Source organism: Kwoniella bestiolae, chromosome 1 (genome assembly GCF_000512585.2).
Source record: "Kwoniella bestiolae CBS 10118 chromosome 1, complete sequence".
Lineage (NCBI taxonomy): Eukaryota > Fungi > Basidiomycota > Tremellomycetes > Tremellales > Cryptococcaceae > Kwoniella > Kwoniella bestiolae.
Window position 1 is genome coordinate 2,967,716 of NC_089241.1, and position 24,630 is coordinate 2,992,345.

Here is a 24,630-nt window from a genome sequence, read left to right on the forward strand (position 1 = left end):
GGGTCATAACGTACTTCAAGTACTTTACGTCGAACAAACCGAATCATCTATAGATAATGTAAAAATCACATCACACCAGCCTGTTTCTCCACTCTACCTCTATTCAGCAGTCCAATCTCGTGCGACAGAAATTCACCCATATCAGGTCTAATCCACGTAGTCAGCGTCACTTCAAACCCTCAATGGGATAGAACCAAACTCACCTTGTCCTAGCGATTCTCAGTAGAATCTCAGCCATCCTCTCACCTTCATTACCCGTCCCTTCGTCTTCTTCAATCGCACTATCCACCCTCAACGATCTAAATCCACCTACCAACCCTCCTCCTGCTGTCGATGTTGAAGCAGCATGTTTACTAGCAACTTTGACAGCCGCACTGGTCCTATCTTTCAGAGTGGGCGTAGGTAAATCAAGGTACTGACCCAGCATGATCAGATCCTTGTAATTGCCCGATTGGAGTTTGACAATGGGAACGCCATGTTCCACCCCTCCCTCCGAGGCGTTGAAGAATGATTTGAGCATTCCGAGCCATTTGAAGACTACGTCGATCTCGGACGAACCTAGGGTGGGACCGTGGTATGGTTTATCACTTAGTGGAGGGACCAAGAGCGAGATGAGGATGTCGATGATTCGGCGCCACAACGATAACATCAGGGTGAGTCGGGTGGAGTGGTTGAGCGTCACTGAGAAGACTGAGAACTGAGTGCACGAGAGGAGAGTCAGCAGATGCGAGAGTGATATTGGCGATCGGGTTGATTGAGGACTTGTACAGCTTAGAGGAGACCGAAAGAGTGGACATGGCCAACTCACATTCTCGTTGAGATAATCAAACAACCCTCCCAGACTCCCCTCGATATCCCCATCACTCAACACCGTCTTAGCCTTCTTCTTATCCTTAAGCGGCTTCGTCAGATTATTCAAAGTGTTCGAACTAAGCTGAGACCTAATATACTCTGACATCCTATCGATCAACTCTCTAGACATATCCTTCTGCGACCTATCCAACGCCCGCGAAGCGATGGAAAGATGATACGCCACGTCGTTCTTCTCGCCTCCCTCCATTGAGATCCTTATGTGGATGATACCTCCCCTGTTGGATGTGGTGAGAGGTAGGACAATATCTCTCGTGGGGTGTTCGGCGAAAAGACGAGGATCAAGCTTGAACGACGCTCCGCCTATCAAGTCATGTTTGCCTACTAGTTGTCGGTCGAAGGCGGTCAACTCGAGGAGCTTGATGGATGCTACGGATATTTCGAATGATTGTTCCCTATGGATTCACCACAATCACCGTCAGCTTATTGCCTTCTTCCCAAAGAGCAGGTCTCTATCGCGCTGATCTGACTCAACTCACCACCTCGGATCCTCAGCACCCAGAACCGTCCTAGTCTTGATCGGCGGCCTTTGTACCGCCCCTGCCCAGCAAGTTCTCCCCGCGGAGGATAGTAACTGTGAAGACGTGTCTCGAGGTCTTATCGTTCGCCGCGTTCGTGCTCTTATGAGACTTGACGATCCGAGCGGTATCTTCAGCCTCCATGGCGTACATGAGATCCTGACGCTTCGCAGCGGACATGTCGGTGAGTTTCACACATGCCGCGGGGGGTACAGCGAAACCATCGTTGAGATAATCGGAGGTTCAGCAGTAGATACTTTTGCGGGGTTGATATCGTGTTGGAAGAGGGCGAGGACGGTCGTCCCAGACTCCCCTCGATATCCCCATCACTCAACACCGTCTTAGCCTTCTTCTTATCCTTAAGCGGCTTCGTCAGATTATTCAAAGTGTTCGAACTAAGCTGAGACCTAATATACTCTGACATCCTATCGATCAACTCTCTAGACATATCCTTCTGCGACCTATCCAACGCCCGCGAAGCGATGGAAAGATGATACGCCACGTCGTTCTTCTCGCCTCCCTCCATTGAGATCCTTATGTGGATGATACCTCCCTGTTGGATGTGGTGAGAGGTAGGACAATATCTCTCGTGGGGTGTTCGGCGAAAGACGAGGATCAAGCTTGAACGACGCTCCGCCTATCAAGTCATGTTTGCCTACTAGTTGTCGGTCGAAGGCGGTCAACTCGAGGAGCTTGATGGATGCTACGGATATTTCGAATGATTGTTCCCTATGGATTCACCACAATCACCGTCAGCTTATTGCCTTCTTCCCAAAGAGCAGGTCTCTATCGCGCTGATCTGACTCAACTCACCACCTCGGATCCTCAGCACCCAGAACCGTCCTAGTCTTGATCAACCTCTCTCCCGTCTCCCTATCACTGACCACCACAAACCCATCGGCGGCCTTTGTACCGCCCCTGCCCAGCAAGTTCTCCCCGCGGAGGATAGTAACTGTGAAGACGTGTCTCGAGGTCTTATCGTTCGCCGCGTTCGTGCTCTTATGAGACTTGACGATCCGAGCGGTATCTTCAGCCTCCATGGCGTACATGAGATCCTCGAGGGACTGCTTCGCAGCGGACATGTCGGTGAGTTTCACACATGCCGCGGGGGGTACAGCGAAACCATCGACTTTCTTCTTCTCCAGATTCTTCACCGCTTGTTGTCCCTTTGCCAACCAGCTGCCGGCCTTGCTACCCAGTTTGTTCTGGATCTCGGAGGTTGGGGTAGATACTTTTGCGGGGTTGATATCGTGTTGGAAGAGGGCGAGGACGGTCGTGGCGTAGGTTGAGACTGCGAGGGAGACAGTCTGGGTGAAGAATCGAGGAAATTGACGTCAGTAAGCTGCTTCTCAGACGAGGCACAAGCTGCTTTGATAGCCACTACTCACCTTGGAATAGTCAATCAGGAATACCGCTCGTTTGTACTCTGACAATGGTAAGTCGTGCAAGATGACCTGAGCAGATGATCGGATGAACTCGAAAAGGTCGATGACGGATTGTGAGTGTTTGTTTTCACCTTCTGGGACCCACTGTAGTCGATGAACAAGAGTCAGCGCCCAGTATCGCACTTGCCATGAAACACTGATGATTCGTGAAGTATTATCAGAATAATCTGACTCACACTGTCCATCCCCACAGCCCTACTAACCCAATCATGTACCTGACTAGTCTCCGTATCCTTCAACCAAGCCATCACGTGAGGCTCAAAGAACGCATCAAGCTCGAAGCCATGTTCCTGCTTGGGGCAGAGGTCGTCCCATAGATCAAGCAATTTACCGGTGGTGTCATACAAGCTGAATATGTCCGAAGCGACTCCTCGGGGTTTGTCGATGACTTGCAGCTCGGCGAGGAAGAGGGGCAGTTGGCGGGAAATGATGATGGCGGATGGATTGAGGGTCCTGTGGTGGGATGAATGGTGGTCAGCTCATTTCCTGGTCAAGATGTAGACGAGCGACCATATCAAGAGTCACTATGAGTATGACAGATAGACGAAGTAGAATCAATGATTCATGCTCCAATGAACGAGTGAGCACTCACCTACCCACCCCCTTGCCCCAAACCCTCTTCACATCGCCAACCTCCTTCAAAATCCACTTCGCAACATTCTCAAACCCCTCCACCAACTTATCTTTCCCATTACTCCCCACTGTCCTCAACCCATCATCCTGCTGACCCACCCCGCCAGTCAAATACTCGACAGCCTGGACATATTCACCTATCGCTGCGCCCTTGAGTTCGTCCGAGGCATTATCGATGATCCTCTGACAATGAGGCTGAGCCTCGAACAGCTCCGGAGCAGCATTGAATATGATCAATAAGGAGGGAGGAGGGGATGGAGGGGGATTAGCGGTGGTAGGGAAGATGGTAGGTAACGATGTAGTCAACAGGGAAAGTAAGGTAGATAACAGTTCAGAGAGAATGGGGGATAAAGGATCGCCAGGCCTGATACCGTACGACATCAATTTGACTGATTCCGCAATGCTCTTCGCGTAATTCACCTCATCCTTCGTACCGATACTATCTCCCCATCTCTTGAGGGTAACTTCCAGCTCCTTTTCCTTCTCTCTCCTCGAGGCTATACCCCATATATCCCTACATCTCTCGAGGAGATCACGCGACTTGGTACTGTGCCCTACGACCTCCACGGACCTAGTGGCGAGTCTACCGAACACCTCGACGGATCTGGGAGGGACGAAGAAAGAGGGTTGGGAGGACTCCCCACCGAATGAGCGAGATGAAGTGGGCGAGAAGGGAGGATTGGAGGAGAAATCATTGGGCGAACCTGGCGTGGCGAGGTCTGGGAAATCTTTGAGCAAGTTGGCGATGGACTGGGATAGTTGGGCTTGACGAGATTTCTGGGATGGGGTCAAGGGGGGCGGTTGTGAGGACATGGCTGTCATCGCTCGTTTGAGGTCTGACATGTACATCTGTAGCAGGTCGAAGAATCCATCGTCCATCAATGTCTCGCTTTCATCTCAAAGAGGGAACGAGAAAAAAGGGATCAAAATAAGAAATCGTATTTACCTGCTCCAACACCCCACTTCGTTTTATATCCACCACATCCCTATCCAAAATATCTTTCCTGACCCCCCAGACTTGTCCCACCGTATCGACCATCTCATTCACATCCCCATCCCATATCGGACTGGGTTTCCTTTTAATGGAATCTTGTGAATGGGTCGATATCCTACCTAAACCTATACCCGATGATTTGCGTCTGACATTTAATGGAGGAGCATTGGGGGAGGTAGGCGTAGTGGGCGTCATGGACATTGCGCTTGAGCTCGAGTCGAGCTCTGGATTAGGGGACGGAGCAAGCATGTACGATTGGACCTCTGCTCTCAGCCTGAATAGGAAGTCGCGGTCTTTCTCTGTCTGGGGTTTGGCCAGTGGTGAAAAGAAGGACGAACGTGGGAGGGAGTTGTAGAGTAATTGGAGGAGATGCGATTGATGGATGTGTGCGGGCGTTGAGCCTGGTCCAGAGGGTAGGATCGATTGGGTAAATGCTACGTCAGGTGATTGATTAGCTATCATCCCTCACCCACTCATTAAATCAGACAGAATGTATAAACCCACCCTCAAGCAACGTAGGCACCTCTCTGAGGTTCAATCCACTGGGAGTCTTCGTACCCTTCTTGATCAGTCCCAGGAAACTAGCAGTGGTAGATTTCCACACGGCATCACCATCCTCATTAGCCAGTATACCCCAGAACTCGAGCAAGAACTCCTTTGGTAATTTGACAGATTGTCCATCATCCGATTTGTTCCTACCTAAACTCAATCCGAAACCTGATGATTTCCTTCTACCACCTGGCGAGGGGGTCGTACCGGATAGAGTGGGTGTGCTCCCCATCTCAGGTGTGACCGGCGCCTGAGCAGATCCAGGAGGAGGAGAGAAGGTTGAGAATGTGAGTCGTGAGCCGTTAGGTGAAGTACCGTGTAAAGGAGGGGATGGCATAGGTGGGACAGGTGGTGGGGGAGTGTGGTGCAGTGAGAAAGCCGATGCTACGGATGCTCGGTGGGTCATGGGTGGTGGTGGGGGGTGAGACAGATGGTGGTGCAGCACGCTACGTACGAGGATTGAGTATCAGCTACAGCACTCGGTAGAAACTTGTTGTAGAGACAAACCCACGCTACACGTAACGAATACATATACCCCAACTTGTCCAGCTCATCACCACTTGTACCGAAGCCATAACTTGGCTGTCTACCATTGAGACTGACTGGAGAAGCCAGGGGCGCCCCTCCGACAGGTGAGGGAGGCATCAGACCGGATTCTTTGGTGTAGTTCGTCTGCACGGTTGAGACTGTCGACGTTGAGAGGCTTCTTGATGGGTTACGGGGTAATGGAGGAGGAGTGGGTCCGTTGCGGTGGGCCTGCATTGTGCAGCAGGGTGTGATTTTTGGGTGTAGACAATAGTACAAAAGAGTGTGAGTGGATGACTATGTGAGAGTGTGTTGTATGAATGCCTCTTCCTTTTGCTGTGCTGAATGTGTATATGCGACCGTGCAGAATCAAAGTGTGTATGTATGTGTATTAATGCACCATGCACCAACCATGAGTTTATTTTCTTCTCGTTGATTGTTTACACTACGCGTTTGGTAATAAATCCTATTCGCGTGTATACGAGTATATTTTGATATACCCTGTAACCGTACCTGGAAGATCATCCACTCACAGTAGAGTAACGTGGGAAACAGGAATAGGCACAGCATGGGGAAGAGAACGAAACTTCAAGCGAATGGGGAGGATCTAGAGAATCTTATAATGGGCTCGATTCGAGCAATTGTGGACTTAGGAGCGCTGCGTCCAGATACATCGATTGATGTGGGGAGAGCCAACTCCTTACATGACTAGTTCACATCTCGACGTCGAGGATTGCCGGCCGATGCTTCCACAGGGAGCAGCGCTTGAGTGGCTCCCTTCCGTCCTATTAGACCAAAGCTCGAGAGCAGCCTGGAAGGTGCTCGTCCCATCTACATATCTCGCATGGCTAGTACGGCGTCTTCTCAAAGAGCGACTTCCACAGAGATGATCTAATCTCACTTGAATGCTAACCAATCAGTGGGAAATCACCTTCCTATTCCGGTAATTCCTTATCTCTCTTCCGTCGGATCTCACTCTTTGAATCTCCACAAATCATTCCGAGAGATTTACTAATCCTTCTCATCGATATATCGTACTCACGCATACTTGTATCTCCATGCCCGATCTCAAAGTCGACTACAAGGTATAAAAGGACTACTTCTCAACATTGAATCTTTCTCTTGCCTCTTTTCAAACAACAACAATCGCAATCATCCATCATTCCCTCTTTCAATCTTAGTGTCAAATCGCTGCTTCTCGCAGTTATAGCAATCATCATTTCGAGTTTACTATCTACCAGCACAATTAAGAGCTATCTCAAGCCTATCACTTCACAGACCATTCGACACCTCTCTACGACTAGACCAACCGCGAATATGCAGTTCAAGTATAGACCAAGTGAAGAGAGAGGTGCAGCAGATCATGGGTGGTTGAAGGTGAGTCATAGTCTACAACCGAGTTTGAAAGCAAAGTACTGACCAGTAGTATGGCGACTTGTAGACCTTCCACACCTTCTCTTTCGCCTCCTACTATGACCCGCGATACGAGAATTTTGGTGCGTTGAGAGTAATCAACGAAGATCGAGTGGCGGTGAGTCTACTCTACTCCTCTTTCGTAATCAGAAATATAACCATATACTGATATGAGTCCCATATCCGTTATAGCCTGGACAAGGCTTCCCGACCCACCCTCATCGAGAAGCCGAGATCTTCTCCTACATCTTAAGTAAGTACCTTCCCATTCCACTCTCCGTAAGATATGAAACGTACTAACCCTCAAACTTAGGCGGCCAGCTATCCCACAAAGACACCATGGGCAACGTCGAGACAATGGTCCGAGGGGATATCCAGATGACCTCTGGTGGAACGGGGATAGCTCACTCAGAGTACAACGACCACAAGACTGAGGGGGTCCATTTCCTGCAGATCTGGGCGTTACCCAACCAACGCGGATTGAAGCCTAAATACTTCACACGACATTTTACAGACGAGCAGAAGAAAGATAAGATCGCGCATCTGGTCGCGCCGGTGGGGTATGAGGGTGTAGAGGAGGTTAGGGAGTGCGAGGGGCTGACTCCGGTGAGTGCGGGTTTCTCTCCATTTTCTTACTCATGTCATTTTGTGTGATGACGAAGCTGACTATCGTCTGTCTGCTTGTTAGATCCACGCACCCGTCCATTTCTTCTCATCCCTCATCTCCCCTTCGGTCTCTTTAACCCATAAACTACTCCCATCGCTTAATGGTAAACCCAATAAACTCTTCTATGTCCAGCTAGTCCAATCGTCAGGGTACAACTCCAAACCAGCTCCTAAAGACGGTAAAGGTCCGCTGATCAAGGTGACCGGCGGTGGACAGGAAGCGACGCTGGGTGAAGGTGATGGAGTGTTCATCACTGGTGGGAAAGTGGGAGAGGAAGTATCGATTGAGAATGCCGGGAAAGGTGTGGGTGAAGTAGTTTTATTCGAGATGGATGAGGAGTAGGTTTATCCAAAAGGGATATAGGGAAATTGAGATCGGACCCCTGTGTAAAAGAACAATAAACAACAAAACAAATAGAAAGTTTCTCGTCATAGTATGATATTCAATCTGTTCGCGGACTATTCATATGTATGCATATATGTTCATATAACTATCTTTCATCTCCAACACAGATGTGCACACCTTACAATTGACCTGCGTCTACTCCTCCTCATCGAGATACCTTAACGAGCCATCCGCATTCACCCAAGCCAGGTGTTGTCTCCCTATATCCTTTATACAATTGACTCCGACCAGTATCATCGTAGACAAAAACTCGTCGTACAGCAGATCCAGAGCTAATTTCACTCCAACCTCGCCCTTGTACTACCTCCATATTCGAAGTCAGCCCCACCCTTGCAGTCTGATCTGACGAGGAATCTCGCTCCTTCACTCATTCACTGAAGCCAAAGAGAACTCACAGCCAAACCCCACATGACAGCTCTCCCGATCCAGCAAAAATCCGCCCCCAGCGCAAGAGCTTTGAAGATATCTGATCCCCTCCTTATTCCCCCATCGATATGGATGGGGATTCTACCTTTGACGGTCTTTGCTATGCGAGGTAAAGCTGATAAGGTGGAGGGTATAGAATCGAGCTGACGACCTCCATGGTTGGATATGATTATTCCGTTGACATTGTATTGAAGGGCCAGCTTTGCGTCGGAGGGGTGGATGACTGGGTGGTGAGTCTAAGTATCAGCGAGTCATAAACATTGACCTAGGTTACAGGAGGGAATCACGGGGAATACGAGTCATGGAGGGAATATAACATCAGGATATATCACTAAGGGTCGCTGTATCACTCACTCCCTTTCAGCCATATCTCCATCTTTGTATTCTCCTTGAACCATTTGATCTTCTCCCAAGTCAATTCGCGATCTAAATACATAAAAACAGAAACCTCAATAATCGAGATACACAGCGTTGAAAGATTGATCGATGGACCCACCAAACCCAACACTATAATCAAACCCCTCCGGCATATTCGCAATCTTCTCTCCAGGCGGTACGCCAAACCCATACTTCAATTCACCAAGTCTCCGACCAGTCACGGGTAGGTCCACCGTGATCCACAGGGCTTTACATCCAGCTTCTACGAGGCGTAAGCCGTCAGGCCATATCAGCTCAGTACTTCAGAACATTGCTAATTTGGAAGAAGGAGCATACTCTACCCACCCTCAGCTTTCCTCATGACATACAGATTGGCCTCGTAATCCTTCATCACGCAAATCTGCATACAATACGGTATGCATCCATGTCTATTCCCTTCAGACACTACATCCGATATCGAGGTGGTAGCTCTACTGGAGAGACACATCGGTACACCTACTTTGGAGGATGCTCGGGAGGTCGCGAGCTCTTTCTCTGGGTGAGCAATCACGTGAAATCCTGTAGGGGAGAGGCCAAGTGGGAATTTCGACTAAGTCATGAATCAACGCACATTTAACTCATACCTCACTTGACTGGAGTGACCAGTTCAGTGCTCAGTGTTGAAATTGATCTCACCTTGTAGCCATAACACTCGGTCGAGGTATCTACATCCCTCACATCCCTCAAGGCTCTAGGCAACAGTCTATATCGATTATACTCCTCCACATTGTCTTTCACGCTACCAGTACGTACATGCTCAATTTAACCTCAACTCACAGCAAGCCGAGCAGATCACTCACTCACGTGATCATGTCCATCGACCCTCCAGCGATATAATCTACATACTTCGATGAGAGGTTCTGAGAACCATAGTGCTCGAGATCTTTTATACTATGCACCAAAGGGTCTAAAGGGGGTTTACGACCTGCCATCTGGAATTGAAGCCTAGGACTATGAGCTGCGTCTGTATGGTAGAGAAGGCTTATGTATCGTCGCTGTTATCAGGTATTCAAACTATTCGTGACCTCTTCTTTGCTCGATGAGATCCTTCAGGTATCGTCATCTCATTTGAATGTAGCAGTCATCAGAATCAAACTCTTCACAATCTTGTCCGACTCTGACAGCGCCAAGTCCTACTACAAGAATAGCAAATCCGAAACGGCCTGACTCAAAGCCGACATCAGGACAAAGACCAAAACCCAAACGCAACCGCCGGCAAGCGTAGTTATAAAACAATCACATCATATCTTATCATCGAACTCGGTGTTCTCCGATGATTTTTCATCCCGATCATCCAATATATGAATAAATGGCGAGATGAACATCTCCCATTTTAGCTCAGAAATCTGTAATTGTCGTCCTTCAAGCAGGTCCAAGCGAGCGAGGTGCGGCGGGACAAACATTGGTAAAGATTCCTGTCGCGCCCTGACGACTAACGTCCTCGTACCTTGGGAGAGGAGAGAAGGGTACATGATGGCGCGATATGTTGCGATTTATTTGACGCTCTTGAAACGAAGAAGTAAGGTCGTCGGCACCAGACCAGCGGAAAGCCAAAGCCACAGGGAGAGAGAGTAGGAAGATTCGTCCAGTGATTCTCGCGGATTGCAGTCCATGGAGGACAACGCAAAGAAAAATTGAATTGTCGGACGTGTCCTTCAGTCCCTTCCAATCAATCTGGATCTAGATCACGCCTTCGTCTTGGGTCGGTCATACCGGATTTTTCACTTTTCATTCCTTTGGGACCTACAGCCGACGGCTAAGGCGTTTCTGCAGAAAGATCCTCCAATTTCCCGGACCCCTCGAAGGAATCCAGAGAAGTACATAAGAATGCCGCTTCTCCGAGAAGTATCTGACCTTTTTCAAGTCACATCCCGCGATCCAGTGCTCTTCTCAAGATGGCAGCGGTTCAGGACGGTCTCAACGTCACGTATGACGATCAAAAGTCCAACGAAATCGATAGTAGTCCTGCAATCCTTGAAAATGGGTTCGGTCTACAGCAAGAGGCAGCGGTGGATGGGGTATTGAAGAAGACTGTCAGAGGGTTGAAACCCAGACATATCCAGATGATCACCATCAGCGGGTCCATAGGAACAGGTCTCTTTGTGAGTAGACACCCTCAATCCAAGTCCCAGGATAGGAGCTCACAGAGAACGCAGGTCGGCTCGGGGGCAGCGCTCGCTCACGGGGGACCGCTTTCCCTTCTCTTGGGATATATCGTGATCGCCCTGAACACCTGGATAACATTCAACGCGATGGGCGAGATGGTGTGTTATCTGCCCATCGACGGGTCGTTTACATTGTACGCGGAGAGATACGTCGATCGGTCATTTTCCTTTGCATTGGGGTGGTTCTTCATCATCAAAGGGTCAATCAGTTTCGCCAATGAAGGTGTGGCGATTGCTGGGCTGGTAAATTTCTGGAATACAGATATTAATAATGGGGTTTGGATCGGGGTGTCGATCGTAATCATGGCTGCTATTGTGAGTTATCATCCGCAGACAAGATGTACTGCCTCACGGAGACAAAACCAAGCGTGAGACCGATGAATGCTCATCCCTCTCCTTGCCTCACAAACACAGAACTTCCTCTCATCAAAGTACTTCGGCGAAGCCGAATTTCACATGTCAATATTCAAAGTCATCTTGATCCTTGGTCTAATCCTATTTTCGTGTAAGTGTATCCCTTATACCCAATGAAACAAACATGCTTCTCGCTGATCCGTGAACCACACCCAGTCATCACAATGGTAGGCGGTAACCCTCAACACGACGCCTTCGGCTTCCGTTTCTGGCGTGACCCAGGATTCATGGCCGAGTACCTTGCCAAGGGGGCCGCAGGAAGGTTTTCGGGGTTCTGGTCCATCCTGATCTCTGCGAGCTACGCATTCGGTGTACCTGATTTCGTGGCGAATACAGCTGGCGAGGCGAAACACCCTAGAAGGGTTTTACCTAGAGTGTTCCCACTGGTGATTTTTAGGTTATGTACTTTTTACGTACTGGGTGCACTGGCAGTGGGCATCGTGGTGAGTGATTGGCCCTGGGACGATCTTCGAGATCAGCTGAATGTACCTCATCGACTATCGCTTACTTGGACTGTTTGACGTATAGGTCCCATACACCGACAAACGACTTGGTCAAGCCCTCAAAGGAGCCGGTTCATCCCCCTTCGTCCTCGCCGCTCAGCGAATGGGTATCCCAGGCTTGGGATCGGTAATCAACGCTGCGGTGCTTACTTCGGCACTTTCCAACGGAGTCGAAGGGATGTTCAGTACTTCCAGAGGTCTCTACGGCATGGCCTTGAAGGGCAAAGCGCCAAAGTTCTTCACATGGACCAACAGGGGTGTACCCTACATGTGTCTGATCTGGGTGATCGCGATCAGTCTGCTGGGATTTATGACAGTGTCGAAGGGGAGTGCAACGGTATTCACGTGGTTCACTCGGATGATCGGATCGAGTCTGTTGATTGTAGGGATGAGCTTCAACTGGGTTTATATAAGGTTTCATCGGGCGATGAAAGCTCAGGGAAGGGATTTGAGCAAGCTGCCATACAAGGTTAGAGGTCAGTACACAATGTCTTGGATTGCCATGGTCCTGTACGGTGTCTTCTGGTTTGTAAGTCTTGTTCCCACACTGGAATCAATCAGCGTGATAAGTGATAGCTGCTGATTTTGTGGATCGACCTAGACAAACGGGTACTCGGTGTTCATAAAGGGTAAATGGAACTATCAAACCTTCCTGTTCTCGTACCTGTCCATCGTGTTCTTCCTCGTACCGTACTTTGGACACAGGCTTTACAGCAAGAACTGGAAGTTCAAGCCGCTGGAAGAAGTCGATTTGATCACCGTGTTGAGCGAGATTGAAGAGCTGGAAAGGATCGATAAGTTACAGCCGTTACCGAACACGAGGCGGGCCAAGTTTGACAGGTGGTTATGGGGTTAGTAAGCTCAGTCAGGATCATGCAGATTGATAGATAATTTAGAGAAGGATGAGATAGAATGATGTTCATTGTGAGATAGCATAGCTCAAAGTCCAAAATCCAATAGCCCAAAATACACAAAAGGAGGAATATCACGCATGTCTTATGGCATGAACTGAGTTATGCAATGATGGCTTCTATGAAGCCTGAGGTCTCACTTCCGAAATCGGTGACTGTGATTGTATCATTAGCTCCTGGTTCAGCCTGAACGTGACACTGTCAACACTGATGAAGGTCTACTCACAGATGATTCCCTTCTTCTTCAACCCTTTTCCTCCCCCACTGACCAAGAACTTCTTCAACCCCTGATTAACCCCCGGTACGATAACTCCCTGAGCCATAACCTGGGGAAAGAGAAGCTGATAAGCCTGTTCGGAACTTGCGAAAGTAAGATACAACCCATCTCCCTTAGTCTTGCCAGATGCCGCAGTGATGTGTTTGGTGGTAACGTCGAGTTTTAGATTAACGTTGGGTGTCAATCCTATCTTATCCGCCTTGGGCTCGTACAAGTCTTCAATGTAGACTTTATCACCTGCTGGGGTAGATAGCGAGAAGTCGGGGTTGTTATCTGCCCATCCGTTTGTTAGGTCTATCCCTAATGTTTGTTGATTGGACAACAGTTGGTCAAGGGAGAATCGTCGGAGGATGGTAAGTTTACCTCTGAGCGCTGACAAGGGAGTTGAGGAGATCGATGTGGATGGGTTGATGTATTGTTGAGCCAGGGGAGAAGTGAGGGTGGTGTATAGGGATTGTTGGAGTGCTTGGGTCGTTCCCCATGTAGCGTTTTCGTCCTGCACATGGAAGATGCCATTAGCAGCCCACAACTTTTACCATAGAAGCACAATTCTTATGCTGCCTTCTAGCAGAGATAGAAGGGAAGGAGACAAAGCAGAGTAGAATGAGTAGACAAACCCACCTTCACACTAATCACCAGCCCTTCCGTGGGATTCTCCTCCAAAAACCTATAAAACCCCTGCATGACATCCTCGAACCTAGCATTTACATCGAGCAACGCCTCTGAATGGAAAAACACCAAATCTTTACCGTTGGGAGCGAAGCCCACTCTCAGGTCGAACGCCCGGTTCCCAGCTGCAAGTTGAGCGAAGATTGATTGGCTGCCGCAGCGGTACAGGGGGGAGGGGTAGATGATATTGGTGTATTTCAGGTAGGAGATTTGTCTGAGGAGGGTGTAGTCCCACTATCATTATGTGTGTGTCCATCAGCGTTAAATTACCCGGAGAGAGGGGGAAAGTAGGGAAAGACGAAAGACGTACAGAAGCAGTATCGTGGGTACCTGGGATAGACATGTCGGTGATTCTGGTGTTGTCAGGTACTTTTGACATCCACGAACAGAGGGAGCCAGAGCATCTGGCGTATGTTCCTATAGTATGACTCAGTACGAGCTCTTTAGCATTGAGGAATGAGCTGCGCAGTACTCACCCAAAATCTCACTTCCCCTCTTGAGCGCTTCATTCATAGACGTGACATTGTACTTTGGTGCTCTAGATTCTAACGGAGCGGCAAGTGCGAGGATAGCCAGTAGGGGGAGGCAGAGGAGGGGCAGCATGCTGAGTTGAATCTAGTGAGCGTAATAAGCAGATTAACAGAGGAGAAGAAGAAGAAGAGGAAGAAGATAATATTCATTCCAAGATCGTCAGATTAGTTTGTCAAGTATCTACACCCCTGCACAACGATCAGTGCTGATCTTTCAATTACATTAAATTAATTTCAAAGCAGAGACCGAGACCGACAAAATAGGAGTACGAATGGGGGGTCCGGATCGTCTTTCGTGGGTTATCCCTGATTGACGTTACCTGAGTGTTGGGCTCGGAACCATCTTACAGGTTGAGAATCAGACTACAGACTATAAACACTGATATGCCAGCAGAAATTACTATTTCCTTCATGATCGTCACTCTCAGACAGTAGGTCGTCGTCTTTCTGCTGCCTGAATGCTCCAATGGATCACTGATTGTGAGATTGAAGAAGATCTTTCAAAAGAAGACATGTACAGAGAAATCTTCGAGCAGATTTGAAAGCAAGGCACTCATACTGCCCAGAAAGGCACAACTTGTTGAGCCATGCATTCAGGGTTATTAATGGTGTTGATCCGCACAGGCACCCATGCTGCAAACTGCAATCCCTGAGGCCTACGGGTTGTTTACCGTAAAAGACCAAGTTTAAAAAAACAACAAGGCGTTGTGACAAGAAAGATAATGTTGGAGCACGACGCGTTGATGGGTACCCTTGCGTGCTCAAAGAGAGATAGAGAGCTACAAACGTGGTGAGGATGTCACTCACGAGATAAATGAGCATGAGATGGGAAGACAGCAGTACTAGGATCCAGTACGCGCGTGGTAATGATGCATGTGAACATTTTAGTCTTTTCATTCATTGCATCTGACATCTCATTGTTTGATACCTTCGTAGATTGATTGTGGATGTGTATAACCAGCTAGAACCCAACTTCTACACCCTCTTTGAAAACCTCACACTCGTTATAATCGTAGAATCTCACCACAGTCACTCGTTACACCATGCCAAGTAAGAGCCGCCCTCGCCCTGGGCCCATAACCATATCCTCGCCCATCCCACGTAGTCCCGACGGATTACTATCAACGCCTACGACCGGACACCGCTCGTATCCTTCACCAGGAGGTTACAGATCACCTAGAACACCTACGAGGGGAGGTAAGAAGAGTAAAGCGAGGGTGCATGATGAGGTGAGTGATTAGTCCGAGTCTCACTCAATTGCACAGCTGCGGATAAGATAGATGGAAAGCTGTGCATGGTACCCTATCTATCCCCTGTTTCGATCCGAACCGAGCTAGTAGCACAGACACACTCATTACTCATTCAACATGCATCAAAACACACGCAAAGGATGTCCTTTTGTCGTTTTATTGTGTTGCATTGTCACCACCATCTTCTATCTTTCATCTGTATCCTATACATATATACATCCCACTCACTTACTATCCCACTTATAGTACGACCTCTCACCCACTCACGCATATCTCGAGCAATTCGATTCCTACCCCTCATCACCCGATCCATCCCATATGCCTATCCAGACACCCTCACCAATGGACTCGCCCGCACTGGCAACGGAGAAAGATCCAGTGTTCGGTCAGAACCAATACTCGTCAAATCATTACCTAGCACCGACCCTACATCCACACGGAGAACGCAACAAGCCTTTCCCAACCGCATCGAAGAAGAGGAGGAGCAATTGTATACCTACCAATCCGACCAAGAGGAAGTTACTGTTCTTTGGTGTACCTATACTACTGGTGGTCATAGCGGGTATAGCTGTTGGTGTCGTGGTGGGAACGCAGAAGAAACCTGGCTCGTCGAGCAGTTCAGGGTCTGGATCATCGGGAACGACAAAAGGGTCGACTGGCAATAGCAACAACAATGGGAATAGTCAGACAACTTGGAATCAGTATATCAAGCCTAGTTCGGGTGGGGATGGGGATATGGTGACTACAGATTTAGGGGCACAGTTCAAATATGTCAACAAGTTTGGAGGGCACTGGGCACAAAACCCTTATGATCCGTATTCTGTGAGTAATAGCAATGGGAAGAGCGAGTTCCAAGGATCAGCTTGACTGATGACAAACTCCACTAGGTATCCGGTAAAGCTCAATCGTGGACACCGTCATTACTCGAAGAATGGGTATGGGGCACACATATTGCAAGGGGGTGAGTGATCATCTTTCGTGGATCTGGTGGTCTCAGCTCATATCTATCATGCAGTGTCAACTTGGGAGGCTGGCTTGTGACGGAGCGTAAGTTGGAACTGTAGGAGACCAATTCAGGTTGCTGATACTTGTCCACAGCCTTTATCGTACCTGGGCTATATGAGCAATACCAAACATCCACTCCCCAAGCAGTCGACGAATACACTTTATCCCAAGCGTAGGTCCCCCGCTACCATCACAATTTGAGCTCAGCTAATAAGACATTTGTAGAATGGGTCAGGATCTCGCAGCAAAGATGGAGGAGCATTACAAAACCTTCATAGTGAGTCGGATGTATTGTCAGACCAGATCGGACAACTGATATGTCGTATCAGACCGAGGAGGACTTTGCCGCTATCGCTTCTGCTGGTTTAAACTTTGTCAGGTGAGTCGTACAACGTTGATCTATGTGGTATGTACTGCCAACTTACTTAAAATCAATTGGATACAGAATACCCCTCGGCTTCTGGGCTGTCGATACCATTGAAGGAGAACCCTATCTACCTAAGGTCTCTTGGACGTGAGTTTCCCATCTTGGACGAAGGCTCAACAGCCCTCACTGACGATACATGACGCAGATACTTCCTCAAAGCTATAGGATGGGCTAGGAAATACGGAATTAGGATATTCGCCGATTTCCACGCTCTACCAGGTATGTCAATCAATTCATCCAGTATGGCTAATGAAGGCCGAGAGCTGACTCCCGTGCTAGGCTCCCAGAACGGTTGGAATCATTCTGGTAAATCAGGTAGCGTCAACTGGATGTACGGTGTAATGGGAATCGCCAATGCTCAGAGATCGCTCGAGACCATACGGACGATTACAGAGTTTATCTCCCAGGATGGTATAACGGAGGTTGTTCCCCTGTAGGTTGACTGTGCTGCCTTGGGATTGCTTGAGCTAATGAAGCAATAGACTCGGTCTCGTGAATGAGGTGATGGCGAAGACGGTCGGCAGAGATGTCATGGAGAAGTTGTAAGTATAGCGTATCTCGTAAGATCAAATTACCCGGCTAAATCATTGGTTATAGCTACTATCAAGCATACAAGACTGTTCGAGATGTCACTGGATACGGTACTGGAAAGGGACCTACCATCTTCTTGCACGAGGGGTTCCTGGGAGTAGCTGCTTGGGAAGGGTTCTTGAATGGGGCTGATCGAATGTGAGTGTTGCGGTCGAGCTTGATCACAATCAGTGCGATAATCCATGTCACCTACTGGAATTCAGCCTCATTACCTGACATACCAACGACCAAGCATATCTCCATCGCTTCGTCGACTATGCATGTGCTGATACCTTATTTACCGCCGCAGCGGCCTCGACCAACACCCCTACCTCGCCTTCGGAGGAGTCAACACCGCCCCTCACTCCGAACAAGCCAAGACTCCTTGCACATGGGGAGGAGGTACCAACGACAGTATGACGAACTTCGGCTTGATCATGGGCGGAGAGTGGTCCAACGCAATCAACGATTGTGGACTATGGCTCAATGGTGTCGGATCTACCCCCTCATACTCATTGGCAGGAAACAACTGCGACGAGTATGACGAATGGATGAACTGGTCAGACGATTTCAAGAAGGGCGTGTTGAGCTATACGATGGCTAATATGGATGCGCTTCAAAACTTCTTTTTCTGGACTTGGAAGATTGGAAATTCCACTGTCAAAGGGTATCCTACAAGTCCGCAGTGGCATTATAGATTGGGTTGGGAACAGGGATGGATGCCTAAGGATCCAAGGGCGGCGGGAGGGTATTGCAAGACTTTAGGTATTGGTGGGAATCAGGTGGGTCTTGCTATGTATTGCTACATCAAACAGAAGCTGATAGAGTTTACGTGCGATGACAGTTCGCCGGAACATACCCCGCCTCAGCCACCGGATCATTCGCAAACGGCACACCTACCATCGCAGCGACTCAACTCGCCTCTCACACACTATGGCCACCCCCCACGCTCGGCCCGTCATTCGCAGTCGACCAAGTATCCTTGTTACCCACCTTGACGCAGACAGGTTCCATCGTCGTCTTGCCTACTCCCTCGCACCCTTCAAACGCTACTAATATAGGTGATGGATGGGCGAATGCTCAGGATACGGTCGGTGCGTGGACGAGGGTGCAGGGGTGTGAATATCCAGAGTGAGTAACTCGTTCGTTGTCATTAGATGAGAGGCTGATGATGAGGGTGTAGCCAATACGACGCTGTGAATGCCACGGTCCCGACTGCGGTGTGTACTGGATCGCCGGGTAGGAAGAGGGATTTGTTCCCGTCCCCGACAGGGGTGTAGTTGATTTACGGATGTACGATTAGGCGATAAGGAAATGGACATTCATTCTGATTCTGGGCTTGGGTTTGTGTTGGGTTCATAAGGTTTTTCGACATTTTAAGGGATTATAAATAGTATGCAACGATTACAGGCAGGTATCAGTGGACCAGATGTATTTTGAGCATGCAGTGTTCTACATCTGCAGGTCTACAGAATGATTTGACGTCACATGCTTGCTCTCACCCCTATACCATTCGACAAGTACCGCTTAAATCTCGACCCACCTCCGAGATAATCGAAACAAAACTGAACCATGTGATTGCCGTAATCCGTGATCCGCCAACCTCGCTAAACCACTTTCGTAAGACGTGATCGCTCGTTATTATGGCGAATCTCACACAAAAGTCAAAGGTACCATGCGCATGCATCTGCGGAGGGAAGGACTCGCTCGCTTTTCGTCCTGCTCTTGCTGTACTCCGCTGCATCTCCGCTTGGGCGTTGTGGGCTATTTCGAGGAACTGTCAAGGAGGCGTTGAGCTCCTCAGCCTTGCTTCTCCAATGCTCAAAGCTCAATGGCCAGAGGATTGACCGAGGTCCAAACGATCTGACACTTTGATATTCCATCATTAACCGATAGGTTTCCCACTCCAACAACTTGTGGATTCCTGCTCACTCTTGCGTTTGCTATAAGAAGGCTTTTGGCCTAACCGAGTTGACCCATGTGATCTCCACTGTATCAAGCTTAATGAGAATAAACTTTGATAGCGTGATCTGACATCAAGGAGGTGAAGATGGAAAATTGTAAATGTGTTTACCGGAGTGGACGTTAGAGTGGGTCTCGATGAGCTACTTAAACAGCGGCTAGGAGGGAAGCGCTCTTGATGGAATAAGGTATGTTTATACCATATCCAGCTTAGTACCATGAGTAAGTCTGACTGGTGGTGTTGAAGGACAGACTAGCTGACCAAAATTTCATCCGTAGGTCAAGTAGCGCCTATATCAGATCTCATCGCGGGTCCTATCCCACCGCCAGCCTTACCTGGCGAAGAGAGAGACCCGGAGAAGAAGGAGTCCTTGCACGACAGCGACTCGGGTGTCGCCACTGGTCACGCTTTCAATTCGACGGAGGATGTCGAACCTACCGACGAAGAGTACGAGACTCTGAGGAAGTGAGTGATGTTTGCTTTCACAAGAGCCATGATGTACGATTTTCAATAGAACATCATGCTGATTGTCTACCAATACTTCGCAGAGTTCCCGCTTCGATCCACTGGCCAGCCGTGGCACTATGTCTCGTCGAGATAGCCGAGAGAGCATCATACTATGGCTCCAAGAAACCCTTCGCCAACTTCGTTCGAGGAGCGTTACCCAAAGGAGGCAACGGTGCAGGAGCAGTAGCCAAGGGAGCTGCAGGTGCAAACCAGACTGCCGGTGCGTTGGGGATGGGATCAGTAGCTGCTTCGGCGGTTACTTCGACCTTTACCTTCTTGAGTTATGTGATTCCTATTCTGGGTGGAATCGTCGCTGATAATTGGTGGGGAAGTGAGTGACCTACCTCTCAGACACAATATATATAAAGAGCTAATATTCTACTCAGGATGGATCACAATCTGCGTCGGAGTGGCCATCGGGGCGGTCGCACATGTGATCCTGGTCATCCCCGCGATCCCATCGGTGATAGCTAGTGGACACGCTTTCCCACCATTCATCATCTCAGTGATCATCCTGGCTTTCGCAGCGGGATTCATCAAGCCTTCTTTGGCGCCGTTGATGTGTGATCAATCGCCAGTGAAGAAGCCTGTCATTCGAACGACCAAGTCAGGCGAGAGGGTCATCGTAGATCCTCAGGTGACTGTACAACGATACATGCTTATCTTTTACTGGTGCATCAATATCGGTAAGTCATCTCCATGCTTTTTCCTTGACGACTGAAGCTGACGTATGACCAAGGCTCATTCTGGATGATCGCCGAGTCTTATGTGCAAAGATTAGTAGGCTTCTGGCTGGCCTACCTACTACCTGGAATCATTTACGTCTTAGTACCCATCGTACTGGTCATAGTATACAAACGATTATACTTTGCTCCTCCTCAAGGATCGGTATTGCTGGAAACCATCAGAGTTTGGAAGGGATTATACAAACGAAACGGATTCTGGAAGGCGTTCAGAGGAGGCGACGAAGCTTGGAACGAGGTCAAACCTTCGTTTATCCTTGAGAAGTACGGGTCGATCGATGATAAGAAGATCATATGGGATGACAAGTTTGTGGACGAAGTCAGGCAGACATTAGAAGCGTGCGCTGTGTCGTGGTTGCTACCTATCTACTATCTTGCCGATGGAGGGATTGGTAACATGGAGAATGACATGGTGAGTTGGCTCTTGGTTAAACTGGACTGTAGCTGATCTAGGACCACCCTCCCAGTCCGCCGCAATGACCCTTAACCACATCCCGAACGACCTATTCGGCAACTTCAACCCTCTCTGTATCATCGTCTTCACACCCATAGTCGGACTGATGTACAAATGGTTCGAGAAGATCGGTCGACCTATCAGACCAATGACCAGGCTCAGTATAGGGTTCGCGCTGGCTTCAATCAACATGATCATCGGTGCTATCGTCCAATGGAGGATCTACAAGACTTCGCCTTGTGGATACTTCGCTACGGACTGCGAATTGGGAGTATCGCCTGTTCCGCTCGCTTGGCAGATCCCTCTGAGTGCTTTGCCGGGCATAGGAGAGATCTTCATCGCTGTGACCGCGTGTGAGTGTAGCCATTCCAAAGCAAATTCGATCGTGCTGACGACTAGATCCAGACGAGATCGCTTATACGAGAGCACCAGCAAGGATGAAGTCTCTGGTAGTCGCTATCATCTTGTTCAACCGTGAGTGGTGCTAGTCGTGATCTCTAAACTACTACTCACGTTCACTACAGAGGCCATCTCGGCCGCCATCGGTCTCGCCCTAAGCGACGTGATCAAAGACCCGTACCTCATCTGGCCATACGTCGCACTGGCGGTCGCAAATTTCATCTGCATCTTCATCTGTCCGACTGTGTTCCGTCATCTCAACGAGCCGGTCAAGGAGTTTGCCAATGTCGATAGACAAGCTGGCAAGTTGCAGCCTAACTACCACAAGGAGGAGAGTGCAGCGAGGATCGAGGAGGTCGAGAATGGGAGTGGTACAAGGTCACGATGGAAATTCCTCAAACCAGGAGCGAAGTCAGGTTGATTTGGTAACACTGAAGCTGGTATCAGAACACAGCGATTGAAGCCTAATCAAGCAACATCCCAATAACATGCACAAATGCATTTCGTTCTCACTCTACCTCGGGATGCCGCAGCACATCACATCGCGGCACAATCATTCTCCAGAGTCACCTGTCTTGTGTTCCCCGTTGTCATATCCGGATTCTTTGTATCCCGAAAGCGTAATTGCCTGCCCCAGATCACTGGTACTCCGTTCCTGTGACAACTGTTGCGCATTCAAGCGGGCAGGGCGGCACCGCCAAGGCGTTCTGAGTTCTGGGCGAAACCCTGGGAACGCATTTATACCGACACGTCAGAACAACGTAAAACGTGCTTGTGCAGCAAATGGAGAGATGCTTAAACGCTCTAACGCTGTTATCAATTACCCGGTACACCAAGAGTCCGACGAAGCGGTGCCAAGTACACAAGGTTCTGGCGGGCCGAACTAATGACGGTCGAATCTTGCACCGTTGGCTTGGCGATTAGCGTATTTTGGTGGGCGAGATGAAATGATAAATATAGAGGACCCCAAGGGTCTCCCGTGTCTCCCCCACGGCTCATCACAAGCTCTCTTATACATACACCATGGCCACTGCTATCAATCGAGCTGACCACGACGCGATTGTCCCTGCGGTGGACGAGAAGCCAAACGTCGATCATATGGAGCACTACGATGCGGATGGTAAAGAAGTAGACGATGTGATCACCAAGTCTCCCTTTGAGGATCTACCATGGAAGAAAACCTGGAGAGTGTTCTGGAAAGCCGCGGCGATGTGTATCTTTGCGTCTTTCTCTGCTGCTGCCGAGTGAGTCTTGATGAGTCATATGATATAGCTGATGATATCAGTGGTTTCCAAATCTCGATGACTTCGAACATCGTCGCGAACAAGGGGTTCATTCAGACTTATGGTACGGCGATCGACGCCAAGACGGGTGGACCAAAGCTCGATGCGGATATCCTAGCTGCGTGGGGTGGTATCCAGAGTGCAGGTCAAGGTGTGGGAATGTTGACGCAGCATTTGTAGGTACCTACTGAGTTCTGAGACGAGTTTATGCTAACACTTCAGTAGCATCGCCGATCGGTTCGGTCGTAAGGTCGCCTTCTACACTCTATGGGTATCATTGGTCATAGCAGTCGCTCTTGAGAGTTTCGGTCGAGATTGGCGATCATGGCTGTGCGCAAAATTGTTCTCTGGATTCGGTGTTGGTTCAGTCCAGTTCATGACTGGGATGTACATGACGGAATTAGCTCCAGCCAAGATCAGAGGTTTCCTCTTGATCTTCTACTCTGCTTGGTGAGTCATAATTACGCTTGAACATCGCTGACAGGTAGGTATGGTATCGGTCAATTATGCTCTTCCCTCGCACTCAAAGTAATGAACGACAGACAACCATACAACTACCTGACTCCAATCTACACTGAATGGGCGATGCTCGGTCTAATGGCGATTGTTTATATCTGCATCCCTGAGTCCCCTTTCTGGTGTGCTACTGCCGGCAAGCACGACAAGGGACGAGCGGTCATCAAAAGGTTAAACGGTGGTATTGAAGGGTACGATGTGGACTATCACTACAATATCATCAAGCGATCGGTTGAAAAGGAGAAGTCGTATCAACACGAGATCGACGGGGAGAGTCACGGATTCATCCAGGAGCTCAGGAATGTCAAAGAAGTGTTCATCGGGGTCAACGGGGTGAGCACATTAAGCCTGTAAACCCGGACTCTCGCTGATTTCACCTTAGTTCCGTACCCTCATCGCATTCTGGCCAGCATGTGTTCAACAAATCGGTGGTCTGGCGGTCCTCAGTAACTACTCGTCCTACTTTGCGCAACAAGCTGGATTCGGAGACCCATTCTTGTTTTCCCTGCTGCTCGCCCTCGTGGCTATCGTATGTACCTTGGTCGAAGCGAGTTTGATCGATCTCATCGGTCGTAGATCGCTTTTCCTCATCGGTGCGGTGACAGTATGGGTCATGTGTATGGTAGTCGGTGGATTGGGTATCATGCCCAACCGATCGGACACTGTGAACAGGCTGGTTGTGAGTTGAGCCGAGCCTCAGCTACCAAGAATCAAGTCTTGCTGACCTTCGTACCCGACTTTAGCTCGCATTCTCTCTCTTCTGGCGTCTTGGTTCAACCCTTCTTGGTAACCTGGGCTGGGCGTATGTCGCCGAAACAGGTTCATCCCGACTTAGAGCCAAGACGGCGGGTATCGCAGCTGCAGGAGGTGTCTGCCTTGGTTTGGTTTTCAACACCTCCGTACCATACATGTTGAACAACACGGGAGCGAACTGGGGTCTCAAGACCGCCTTCTTCTTCGCCGGTATATCCACTCCTTTCGTCATCGCTTCGTTCTTCTTGATTCCGGATACTTCGAGAAGAACCTCGGCTGAATTAGACGAGATGTTCAGGAAGAAGATCAAGCCTTGGAGATTCAGGTCTTACGTCAGTGATGCGCAGAAGGCTTTGAACGAGGAGAGGGCAAGGGGCGGTGCTACCAGTCAAGCTGCTTAGGTGTTTTGTGATGGGTATAGTTGTAGAT

General features: G+C 49.1%; 9 protein-coding genes across 9 annotated transcripts; 6 read left to right on the top strand and 3 right to left on the bottom strand.

Moving 5' to 3' along the window:
- Positions 1 to 65: 65 nt before the first annotated feature.
- On the bottom strand, positions 66 to 5,771 carry I302_101128 (uncharacterized protein; the record flags this gene model as incomplete). Its single annotated transcript, XM_065869220.1, has 13 exons — positions 66 to 147; positions 204 to 697; positions 809 to 1,265; positions 1,350 to 1,444; positions 1,540 to 1,941; positions 2,048 to 2,117; positions 2,202 to 2,695; positions 2,777 to 2,917; positions 3,010 to 3,286; positions 3,426 to 4,315; positions 4,413 to 4,894; positions 4,965 to 5,455; positions 5,521 to 5,771. 13 exons carry the CDS (start codon positions 5,769 to 5,771, stop codon positions 66 to 68), a joined length of 4,626 nt encoding a protein of 1,541 aa, XP_065725292.1.
- A 1,080-nt stretch (positions 5,772 to 6,851) lies between these two features.
- On the top strand, positions 6,852 to 7,956 carry I302_101129 (uncharacterized protein; the record flags this gene model as incomplete). Its single annotated transcript, XM_019191137.1, has 5 exons — positions 6,852 to 6,911; positions 6,976 to 7,065; positions 7,140 to 7,200; positions 7,261 to 7,553; positions 7,636 to 7,956. 5 exons carry the CDS (start codon positions 6,852 to 6,854, stop codon positions 7,954 to 7,956), a joined length of 825 nt encoding a protein of 274 aa, XP_019047885.1.
- A 198-nt stretch (positions 7,957 to 8,154) lies between these two features.
- Positions 8,155 to 9,794, bottom strand: I302_101130 (uncharacterized protein; the record flags this gene model as incomplete). The annotated part of the gene is made up of 7 exons (XM_065869221.1): positions 8,155 to 8,319; positions 8,415 to 8,668; positions 8,800 to 8,871; positions 8,942 to 9,085; positions 9,169 to 9,412; positions 9,499 to 9,601; positions 9,667 to 9,794. The coding sequence occupies 7 exons, from the start codon at positions 9,792 to 9,794 to the stop codon at positions 8,155 to 8,157; spliced, it is 1,110 nt and encodes a 369-aa protein (XP_065725293.1).
- Positions 9,795 to 10,757: 963 nt separating this feature from the next.
- Positions 10,758 to 12,800, top strand: I302_101131 (uncharacterized protein; the record flags this gene model as incomplete). The annotated part of the gene is made up of 6 exons (XM_019191139.1): positions 10,758 to 10,964; positions 11,019 to 11,342; positions 11,442 to 11,532; positions 11,598 to 11,884; positions 11,970 to 12,473; positions 12,546 to 12,800. 6 exons carry the CDS (start codon positions 10,758 to 10,760, stop codon positions 12,798 to 12,800), a joined length of 1,668 nt encoding a protein of 555 aa, XP_019047887.1.
- Positions 12,801 to 12,957: 157 nt separating this feature from the next.
- On the bottom strand, positions 12,958 to 14,404 carry I302_101132 (uncharacterized protein; the record flags this gene model as incomplete). Its single annotated transcript, XM_019191140.2, has 5 exons — positions 12,958 to 13,010; positions 13,082 to 13,628; positions 13,754 to 14,035; positions 14,112 to 14,218; positions 14,278 to 14,404. The coding sequence occupies 5 exons, from the start codon at positions 14,402 to 14,404 to the stop codon at positions 12,958 to 12,960; spliced, it is 1,116 nt and encodes a 371-aa protein (XP_019047888.2).
- Positions 14,405 to 15,374: 970 nt separating this feature from the next.
- On the top strand, positions 15,375 to 18,863 carry I302_101133 (uncharacterized protein; the record flags this gene model as incomplete). The annotated part of the gene is made up of 15 exons (XM_019191141.1): positions 15,375 to 15,560; positions 15,828 to 16,403; positions 16,469 to 16,542; positions 16,597 to 16,628; positions 16,680 to 16,758; positions 16,812 to 16,863; positions 16,916 to 16,965; positions 17,032 to 17,100; positions 17,159 to 17,232; positions 17,293 to 17,446; positions 17,496 to 17,555; positions 17,611 to 17,742; positions 17,894 to 18,365; positions 18,428 to 18,714; positions 18,767 to 18,863. The coding sequence occupies 15 exons, from the start codon at positions 15,375 to 15,377 to the stop codon at positions 18,861 to 18,863; spliced, it is 2,394 nt and encodes a 797-aa protein (XP_019047889.1).
- Positions 18,864 to 19,763: 900 nt separating this feature from the next.
- On the top strand, positions 19,764 to 22,070 carry I302_101134 (uncharacterized protein; the record flags this gene model as incomplete). The annotated part of the gene is made up of 8 exons (XM_065869222.1): positions 19,764 to 19,767; positions 19,825 to 20,011; positions 20,095 to 20,384; positions 20,440 to 20,739; positions 20,793 to 21,208; positions 21,264 to 21,603; positions 21,650 to 21,724; positions 21,775 to 22,070. The coding sequence occupies 8 exons, from the start codon at positions 19,764 to 19,766 to the stop codon at positions 22,068 to 22,070; spliced, it is 1,908 nt and encodes a 635-aa protein (XP_065725294.1).
- A 602-nt stretch (positions 22,071 to 22,672) lies between these two features.
- Positions 22,673 to 23,386, top strand: I302_101135 (uncharacterized protein; the record flags this gene model as incomplete). The annotated part of the gene is made up of 3 exons (XM_019191143.2): positions 22,673 to 22,893; positions 22,935 to 23,108; positions 23,158 to 23,386. The coding sequence occupies 3 exons, from the start codon at positions 22,673 to 22,675 to the stop codon at positions 23,384 to 23,386; spliced, it is 624 nt and encodes a 207-aa protein (XP_019047891.2).
- Positions 23,387 to 23,463: 77 nt separating this feature from the next.
- On the top strand, positions 23,464 to 24,602 carry I302_101136 (uncharacterized protein; the record flags this gene model as incomplete). Its single annotated transcript, XM_065869223.1, has 3 exons — positions 23,464 to 23,781; positions 23,831 to 24,127; positions 24,192 to 24,602. The coding sequence occupies 3 exons, from the start codon at positions 23,464 to 23,466 to the stop codon at positions 24,600 to 24,602; spliced, it is 1,026 nt and encodes a 341-aa protein (XP_065725295.1).
- Between the last annotated feature and the right edge of the window lie 28 nt (positions 24,603 to 24,630).